At 43.5% G+C, this 9,840-nt stretch overlaps 1 protein-coding gene across 2 annotated transcripts in view; it reads left to right on the plus strand.

Annotated features, from left to right (window-relative positions):
• The window catches only part of gabrg1 (gamma-aminobutyric acid type A receptor subunit gamma1), a 10,081-nt gene extending 2,049 nt beyond the window's left edge, over window positions 1-8,032 (plus strand). The window contains exons 2-9 of one of the 2 annotated variants that reach the window (XM_076027761.1): window positions 1,824-1,988; window positions 2,519-2,582; window positions 3,023-3,243; window positions 3,550-3,632; window positions 5,106-5,243; window positions 5,333-5,485; window positions 6,875-7,077; window positions 7,335-8,032. In XM_076027761.1, coding sequence (XP_075883876.1) covers window positions 1,824-1,988; window positions 2,519-2,582; window positions 3,023-3,243; window positions 3,550-3,632; window positions 5,106-5,243; window positions 5,333-5,485; window positions 6,875-7,077; window positions 7,335-7,613 — 1,306 coding nt within the window. In that variant the 3' untranslated portion in view covers window positions 7,614-8,032. Of the gene's footprint in view, window positions 1-1,823; window positions 1,989-2,518; window positions 2,583-3,022; window positions 3,244-3,549; window positions 3,633-5,105; window positions 5,244-5,332; window positions 5,486-6,874; window positions 7,078-7,331 lie in introns of both variants that reach the window. The other variant, XM_076027759.1, reaches the window with a different exon arrangement.
• The last annotated feature ends 1,808 nt before the right edge of the window (window positions 8,033-9,840 follow it).

The raw sequence follows: 9,840 nt of genomic DNA on the forward strand, positions 1-9,840 counted from the left end.
TCTGACTCTAAACAGACTTGAGCTCCAGCCTGGCTCCACCCTGACTTCCTCCAAACGTCTCCCTGCGTGGAAGCCAGAGTGAGAAGAAGCATTGGTGTCAAACTCTGGCCCGCGGGCCAAATCTGGCCCACAGTGTAATTCTATTTGGCCTGCGAGGCCAATACAGAATCACTCCTGGATCTACGACTCGTCTCTGTGGATGCAGTGACCGTGCAGTGGTGCAGGTAGTTTGGTCTTGTTGAAGGTCAAAGGTCGCTTTTTCAAGCCAATTAAAGGAGCTCATCGGTACAAGGAAGAGCATTAAAAAAAAACAGGTTGTCTGTGTTGGGGTCATTTTCATTCCATTGTTGCTGCCCTGACGTGACATCACACTGCACTCTCTGCTCAACTCTCACTGTCAACGTGCTAATTGGACGAGTGGCTCGACGCCCAGACGCCACAGAGCAGCTTTGCTCTCGCAGTTGAATTATGTCCAGGGTCACGTGGTCCCTGTACACTGGAAACATGGTTTTGGCTGAATTATTTCCATGATGATCTTCAGCCTTCACCTGGAGGACCAACAAACAGTGGCGGCTCAAACACTGTCGGTTGAATAAAATACAGTACTACCCAGAAAATGAGAATCTCCTGAGAAGGTTGTTGTATTTCTCCATGTGTGAACTCTTCTGAGCCAACAACACAAGACAGACTTTTTAAAGGCTCAGGGCCCTTCTGCAGGTGTTTTGGATTCTTTGGACTCTTTGAAGCTACAACACTGAAGCTTTTCACAGTCTTCTAATTTTCTTGAGTTTGTGGGTTTGTGGTTTTAATAAGCTGAAAATCTTAATCAGCAAAGCTACAACAAGGAACTGCTTGAGATGTCAATTTGCGTGGAATGGCTCAATAAAATGTGTTGCTGTCATCTTTTATGTTAAATTGCCAAAATAAAACAACTTTTACTTGATATTCTCATTTTTCGGGTAGTACCTGTAAAATATTTATAGAGTAAGAAGGAATAACAATGTTGTGAACAGTTGGATTATTTACAGTTATCTACGTAATAATCCAACAAACAGTTAAAAAAAAAAAGTGACTAGTTTCTTTGTAAATGCATGAACATGCAGTTGAATGGCCCAGTAGGAGCTCCAGGTGCTTGGAAATGATCTCTCTGACAACAGAGGAGCAGAGCGCCAGGGAGGGACGGGACTGAGTGTTGTCTGGGGAGTCACACAGAGCTTCTCTTGGCCATCTGGTGCACCCACACCACAGAATCCCTCTGAGAACTCCTCTCCAACCAGTCATGCGTGACTGTTTAGACAAAACATATGATGGAAGATGCACCATATGAAATGAGTGAGACATTGTGAAACCATATCTTGTTTTCCCTTCTTGCTCTAGATATTTCATTTTTAGTTCTTTTTTTAATGAATATCATTTTCTCCTTCTCTTTGCAGCGCTTTTGTTGCTGTAATTATGCACATTTTGCCCAGTGTGGGATTCACAGAGCCGTTCTATTCTCTTGTTTTTATTAAGTAGGAATTTACCGTAGGCAAAGTTCAATGTGTACGATAAGCAAAAATAAACAAAATAAATACTGATGAGATAAACACAGATGGCGATGTCTGAGGTGTCTCTATATTTGTCCACAGGCTATTTGAATATAAATGAAGCAGCAGGTCTGACACCAACCATCCTGCCACTGGCATCCTCTCCTCACTCTGACTGAAACACTGAAGCAGCTTTTTATTGCTACTCTGCATTGTGAGGGGCTGATCTCAAAGACACAAATGGCATTCTGTCTCGCTGTTCCCGTGATTGTGTTGCCCCCCTCCCCCTCTCTGCAGTGCTGCGATGGGACCCAGTAAGCAGGATGAGGAGGACTACGAGGACGTCCCCATCAACAAGACCTGGGTTTTATCTCCCAAAGTCTACGAGAGCGACGTGACTCTGATTCTGAACAAACTGCTGCAGGGATACGACAACAAGCTGCGGCCTGACATTGGAGGCAGGTGGAGTTGTTATTCCCTGTATTGACCGCCTTTGTTTTCACGATATTTCTTTGTTTTTGATATGCAGGCCTTGGGTGCAGTGTTGCTCAACTGGTGGAGTCTCAGGACACATTTATTTTCTTAATTCCACAAAAATAAAGACGCTAGCCCACGTCCTGGTGCATTCTAGTCAGTAAATGGCATACATATGAATTGTGTCTCCTGCAAAATAAATGCCTGTAGTTGTTAATAAATATATAGATGTATTTTAAAAAGGGAAACTGCCCATGCAACCGCAACCCCAATCAAAACAGCTCTGCGACCCTAAAGTGGAAGCCACCAGTTGAAAAACACTGCATTTGTGTATGTGTGCATGTATGTATATATTTTTCTATACATCTAAGCAGCTCAGCACAACTGTGTACTAAACCTACTATTGAAAAATTTGGTTTATTTTAGATTTATTTTATTTACTTTTGTGAAAACTCTGATAATGAATGTTGTTCATTTCAGTAAAGCATATTTTCATTTTGCTGTCATTTTTCAGTGAGACCCACAGTGATTGAAACTGCTGTGTACGTCAACAGCATTGGACCAGTGGACCCCATCAATATGGTGAGACTTTGTGATTTGTACCAGTACCTGGCCCATTGTTGGCTAATGTGACAAATTGTTCAAATATTTTACAAATGCTTTTATGTCATGAGAGTGGTTGAAGCGACTAGCATTAGCAACTAGCAGTAGCTACTAGCTAGCGTAAATCAGACTTGTGAGAGTGAATGCAGTACCAGTACTGCTATTGCGCAACAGCCAACCACAGTTATTATTAATTACTAGTAATTGATTAGAATAGGATAGAAAATAATAGATGTACTTTATTCATCCCAAAATGGGAAACTACGCAAATTACGCAGTTGTAAAGATGATTGTAATTTGTCCAGAGTGTTAAATAACAGTCGTGGGCAAACTACAAGAACGCTGTCTTTGGCTCTGTGGTTTCACAGTATTAGTACTCGAGTGTGACTGGCATTAAAAGCTTGTCCTCGCCCCGGCAGGAGTACACCATCGACATCTTCTTCGCCCAGACCTGGTACGACAGCCGCCTCAAGTTCAACAGCTCCATGAAGCTGCTCATGCTCAACAGCAACATGGTTGGGAAAATCTGGATTCCCGACACGTTCTTCCGGAATTCCCGCAAATCCGACGCCCACTGGATCACCACCCCCAACCGCCTCCTGAGGCTGTGGAGCAATGGGAGGGTCATGTACACCCTGAGGTGGGACAGTGGCTGCTCTCTTTGCCCCCTCCAGTAACAGTTTACTTTGTTTTTGTAGTTTATGCGTGAAAGTACAAACTCTAAAAATATACATATCTTTGTTGTTTGTGCAGCTTTATTGTGTGTTCCTCTAGGTGATCTCAGTTTGTCAGATGATGCATGATCAAATGGTCCTAGTGTTTTCTTTCTACTTTTGTCAGTGTGATTACAGAACATGAAGCACTTTTTACTCTGATTCACCTGAGAGGAGGAAAACCCACCGCTGAGACCTGCTTTTTCTCTCTCTCACAATTCTGTCTCTGTCAGGTTGACTATTAATGCGGAGTGTTACCTTAAGCTGCATAACTTTCCAATGGATGAACACTCGTGTCCACTGGAGTTTTCGAGCTGTAGGTGGTCAAAAGTCGCCCCTCAACCCCGCTCCCATTTTTTTGAAACCCGTCATCTCGACTTTCAAACTTGTGACTCTCCACAGAGTTGGGCTTCTCTGTGGGCTAGCGTAGAAGCTAAGCCCTTGTTCTTTCTCCTTGCTGAAAGGTCCATCTGCTTGAGGCTGCCCTCTCTAAGCCTGTACTAATCTATCATTCGCTCCACCAATGGAGAGAGGAGGTCACCCCCGTCCCATTCTCTTTGACGGCCTTAATGAATTATGCACCCTCTCCCAGTCTGATTCATGCCCTCTGTGACATCAGTCATTCGTCTCTTGCATTTGTGCTTCAGGCTCTAATGTCTTGTCGTCATCATCTAAAAGGGATTGTTCGGGTTTTATTGTTAACGCGAAACTGTCTTATCGATTGTTGTCGCGCAAGCTACGGTGGAAAGCTGTAGATGGCGCAACAATGAGTAAGTACATTTCCGCAGTGATTTTGAAGAACCTGGAATATCCCTTTTAAGCGTTTCCATTTCATGGAGTTGAGAAGGAAAAGAAACATCTGGGCAAGCACAGTCACAGAAAATGTCGTCAAATGAGCACAAAACCAGTTGTTGCATCAGCGATGAAAGACTGAGAACAATGAGCCGTGTTCAAATAATGCTTTTTCTTGATGGATGAAGTGTGATGTTTGCATATCATACCTAATTTATCTGTCTTACATATATGAGCCTTGTATGAGAGACCTTGGATCAAACCATGTCTTTTGTCTGTTGTCTTAAATTTTGAAAAATACCCAAACTTTGCTGCCATATTTGATCAATCTTGGTTCTTTCAGTGAGAAAAAGCAACTGAAACACCAACAGCTTAACCCTTCTTCGAGTAAAAGTCCAACCGAAAAGCAACCTTAAGTTATCATTGTTAGGATTAAGTAGTATTACTAACAATATCTGATATGATTCAACGCACGTATTTTAGTTTTTATAGCTATTTTCTAGATGACAGTATGAATGTAAATGGCGTACAAGCAAGTACAAGGTGCCTCCAAGAGGGAAAGATAGCGAGCAATTTTTCAGTTCCCTCAGAAAATCACTGTGGGCATCGCAAATTGCATTTCAGCCAGCCTCTGAATCTTTCCCCTTACATACGTGCCTGAGGCGCAGCAATCACACTGAATTACTGTCTGGGAGTAAGCACCAGTTCACACCTGCGTGGAATACAAATTGTTTCTCAGAGAGGCTTTTTGCTAGCTCGAGTTCACCTTCTACACTTCACATGTGGAGTGGACAGTGTTCATTTGAGGAGATTTCAGAAGACTGTGCGGGTCAAATCCATCTTGAATGCTTCCCTGTGCCTTGCCATGGTGCAACGTCCCCCCCCGTGACCCACTTTGAACCAAATGCTGCGATGACTCTCTGTGTGGATTCTACAGACAACAATAAGGGCTCTAACTTGTCTACTTGTGTCTGTCTTGGACACGGGGGGTGTGTAGATGGCTATCCTAAGAACGAGATCTTGTACCGGTGGCAGAGGAGGGCGGTGGAGGTGGCAGACCAGCGCTACTGGAGGCTCTATCAGTTTGCCTTTGTGGGTTTGAGGAACACCACTGATGTTGCTCACACCCAGTCAGGTAAGAAACGGGCTTATCTTCCTACATGTGTCCACGGTGCATCGATGGTATGCCTAATTCATAATGGTATACATCTTCTACCCGTTTAGGGGAATATGTGATCATGACCATCTTCTTCGACCTGAGTCGCAGGATGGGCTATTTTACCATCCAGACCTACATTCCCTGTAGTATGATTGTGGTTTTGTCATGGGTCTCCTTTTGGATCAACAAGGACGCTGTTCCGGCCCGCACGTCTCTAGGTATGAAACCATCTAGTATGCCATCTCTTCTTTTGTGCCTGTTTTGAAGAGTTGTGTGGGTGCGATGGAACTGGACTTGCCACTAATTATTATTATCACTGGTTGTTGTGTAATCTTTGCATGCGACACCTATTACTCCTCTACCTGTCGGAGAGAGAAGGCGCTCCTCAGTCAACCCTTGAGGAGCTCTCTCAAGGGTTGAGTCTTTTTCCCTGTTTAGGTTTTTTAGGTTTATGCCCCTTCAAGTCCACACACAAACACACACACGCCTTCAGAATGCTGCTGACGCTCTTGCTTAAGACTATAAAAATGATTCCCACTGCTCTGCCTCCCTGTTGGGCACTCGGTTTGTAGGTCGTGGCCTTTGGGGGGGTCAGCACTGCTCACCACTGCTACCTCAAGGAATAGGTCAAATGTGGAGGAAAACTTTGACATCCTTTGAGATGTGATGATATGCTTGAAGTTAAAAGGTCAAAAGGTTGAGGTCCCAATGATTGTCACATCCCGATGGATGTGAAATTTGTCCTCCGCATTTGACCCACCATCCCCTGAGGGAGCAGTGAGCTGCAGCGCTGCCTCATTAGGGAATCATTGGGTGATCCAAGTCCAACCCTTAATGCTGAGTGCCAAATAGGGAGGCAATGGGGATCAAACCCACAACCTCCCAGACTCAGGGTGGACACTAAAACACTGAGCTGCTCATGTGGGACTTTTTGCCAAATTAAAAATCTTGCCAATGTTATGAAATTTAATAGGCTTGAGCAAACCCCTGCGACCCTGAACGCAGGAGAAAGTGGCTGTAGAAGACGGGTGAAATCTATTTTTGGACTTAAAAGGGTCCTATTAAGAAAAACAGACTTTTTCAGCTCGTTAACGTGTCATTTTGCATCACTGACATGCCAACTGACACGCCAAGGGTCTGATTTACGGAAGGTTTTGGAGCAGAAACGCAGACAGCAACGTCATCGCACCGACTAATTCATCACCAAGCTGTTCTACTAAAGAGGTGCAGTAAGGGTTGTGACCGTCACACGAGCAAAGCAACGAAGTCCATTTCACACTTTAGGCTTCATGAATATGTAGATACTGGTGTTTCCGACAAGACCTGCAAAATATTGGCCGGAGAGGATGCAAATCAGTCAAGACTGATTGCGACTCTTAGTTTTGTCTTTTATTTGGCACCTTTGAGAGGAGGCTGTTAACTTTGCGCAATTAACTGGTTACACACGGGACAATCAGTACTGGCCAGGAACCCGCAACCTGCTTGCTGTGAGGCGACAACGCCAACCATCGTGTGGCCCAAAATTCATTTATTAAATCTGGAAATGGCCTTAAATGGTCCCCTTTAAGAACTTTAACCAATTTGTACATTTCTAAAAACCTGTCTAGGTATCACCACGGTGCTCACCATGACCACTCTGAGCACTATCTCCAGGAAGTCCCTGCCCAAAGTCTCCTACGTCACTGCGATGGACCTGTTTGTCTCCGTCTGCTTCATCTTCACCTTCGCTGCTCTCATGGAGTACGGCACCCTGCACTACTTCACCAGCAACCGGCAGACCAAGAAGACAAAAGGCAACAGCAACGCACAGGTGCCCGACGCTCTTTGTCCTCCTTATGTTCTTCTAGACCAGGCATGGCCAAACTAAGGCCCGGGGGCTATATGTGAACCCGTTAAGCCTTTTTAATGCGGCTGCCTAACTTGAAGAAATAATATGAACAATCAGTCAGTCATCAAACAGCTGCATCTCCTCCATGTTTGCAGTGATTTTAGAGTGGAGTGTCTGTGTGAGGCCACTGGATGGTATCAGCAGCTGAATTCTGATATGTTTGCCGTTCCTTACAGCAGAAAGTACCCAGCATGGTGAATATCAGGCCCGGCACTTCCCTGCTGCAGATGAACAACATCGTGCCCTATCACGAAGAGGCTGACTATGCTTATGAGTGTTTGGATGGGAAAGACTGCACCAGTTTCTTCTGCTGCTTTGACGACTGCCGCTCAGGCGCCTGGCGTGAGAACAGGATGCAGGTGCGAGTGTCCAAGATTGATTCCTATTCGCGGATATTTTTCCCAACTGCTTTTGGCCTTTTCAATCTGGTCTATTGGATAGGTTATCTGTACCTATAAATTAGTACCTCATGTAAAAGGTGTGGCTGGAGTTTAACATCTGCAAGCATTTTTATCAAAGCAGAGCTGCTCCTGCAGCCTCTCTTTCTGTTTTTTAACGTTCGTACTGGATTAGAATTTAAAAACGAATGGCAGTGCCTTGTTTTTCCTTTGCTTTTAATAAGGCATGGCCAGTGATTGACAGGTAGCGTGTCTGCTCCGCCTCAGAGCGCACCGTGGCAAACAGCCACTGACTACACTTACATCATGTATGCAGCATGGGTAGAGACTTTGAATTCAAAGTGTGTAGTGTACAATTTCACTGCGCTTTGTTTGTTGATATTAGCGCTATAAGATAAACCCCCCCCACCACCACCACCAACACACAAACACACACAAACACACACACACACACACACACACACACACACACACACACATACTCACCAAAAGCCAGCACTAACACAAGGAGGCATTTTGTTTGATAAATTTCCACATCTTACATTCCTGATGTTTTATACCAGCAATTTACCAGTTCATTGAAACCCTTCTTAATGACTACCTAGCAATGGTGGAGCTTGACCTGTAGATTTTTCAGAGGTAAAACTTCATTGTATGTTGGTCGACAGTGAACTGTGGTCCTCCACATGGTTAAGTTGCCAACTGTTTTGGAATAACGCACACGGAGAGAAAAGCATACAACAATAACTACAAAACAAAACCACACGGAACAAAGTGAAGAGAGCTCTGGTCCCAGAAATGTTTACACAAGTCAAACTCCAGTCCACACACACACACACACACACACACACACACAGGAGATATTGCCATCACATCTGAAGAAGAAGAAGAGTCCTGCTATATTTGTTTACTCTTTGCCACTGTGCTATTGATACGATTGAATATGAAAAAGTTCACTGCACTTTGCAGTTCAATGCGTGTAATAAAGGGTCTGCTCTGTTTCTTGAAGGTGTTCCCTCGACTTTCATAAAAGCCAAAATTTCCTATTCGTAGAGCAAGCAAATTTGTAAAGTCAGTTGAGATTGGGAAATTTGGGAAAGCGCTCTGAGTCATTATACTGTCGCTGTAAAGATTAAGATACCTTTATAAATCCGAAGGAAAAAAAAAAACATTGGGTCAACTGGGTTTGTTAATGGGTTTGTTTTTTTGTAGGCAAGACCAGTGACTCATTTAACCAGCACAGTGAGCGTCTGCTCAGTGTTGTTGATAGGGAAGAATTTTTAACCTCTGTTCCACGGTGAATTGCTGTCAACAATAATGGCTGGATTTAGGACAGCCAGATTTTCTATGAGAACTTGTCATGAGTGGAAAGCGGCATTCTGCACCGCCCGAGGCCAATACTCCACCCTTACAACAAGTGTACGAGGTTGAAATGTTCCAGGTCCAACCTACCTTACAACTCAAATTGTTTCACTTTCCTTTTTTTTTCTACGACTTCATCTTGTCTGGAGGTATTAACATGTGGACAATATGGATGTTTTTCATTAATTTCCAACAAATCAGATCGGAGCAAATCAGGAACAAATCTTGCAAAACGCAACGATTGTGGAAATAAATCCATAGTTAATTCTCAGTACTTGACACAACTCAGCAGAATTAAAATGATGAATGACCCATGGTTTCTGTAATTGTACTGAGTACAACGGTAAGCTGCATAGAAATGTAAAGTAGATATTACTGTATTATGACGTGGCCTGATACAACTAAAAGTATATTTGATTTGATTTGTTTTCAAATGGCAAAGGATCATGATGCTGCTGTTAGCTACTTTCTAACATAGCCTGGTTTACTCTCAATCCACCGCTTGGATGAATGTTAATAAGCACAGTAAAGGATGCATCTTCCCTTTGAAACCACCTGCAAAATATGTACACAAGATTTTATCACGTATGCCAAGGGAAAATACACACTGATTTAGCTGATGCGCTAATGCTACTAAGCATGAAAACATCAGTACTTGCTCCTTTTTTCTGGATGCCTCAGTTCAAAGTGCTCGTAAAAACCACATTACACATCTGGGGTTCCGACATATTTCTGTCTTTGATTTTGCTAATAGCATTTGCTAGCTTGTGGCCGGGATTGTGACAGCAATTCAAGTAGCAGAAATCCGAAAAGCAGCTAAATGAAACAACATAACTAACACTAAAATATTGTCATCTGTGTTTTAAACATAAGAAAGCTCACTAAGCCGATTCATTTCCATAACTTGTTACGGCAGCGGAACCCA

The sequence above is a fragment of the Nelusetta ayraudi genome, unplaced genomic scaffold (assembly GCF_046127955.1).
Source record: "Nelusetta ayraudi isolate G7.1 ecotype Tasmania unplaced genomic scaffold, CSIRO-AGI_Nayr_v1 ptg000021l, whole genome shotgun sequence".
Taxonomy (NCBI): domain Eukaryota; kingdom Metazoa; phylum Chordata; class Actinopteri; order Tetraodontiformes; family Monacanthidae; genus Nelusetta; species Nelusetta ayraudi.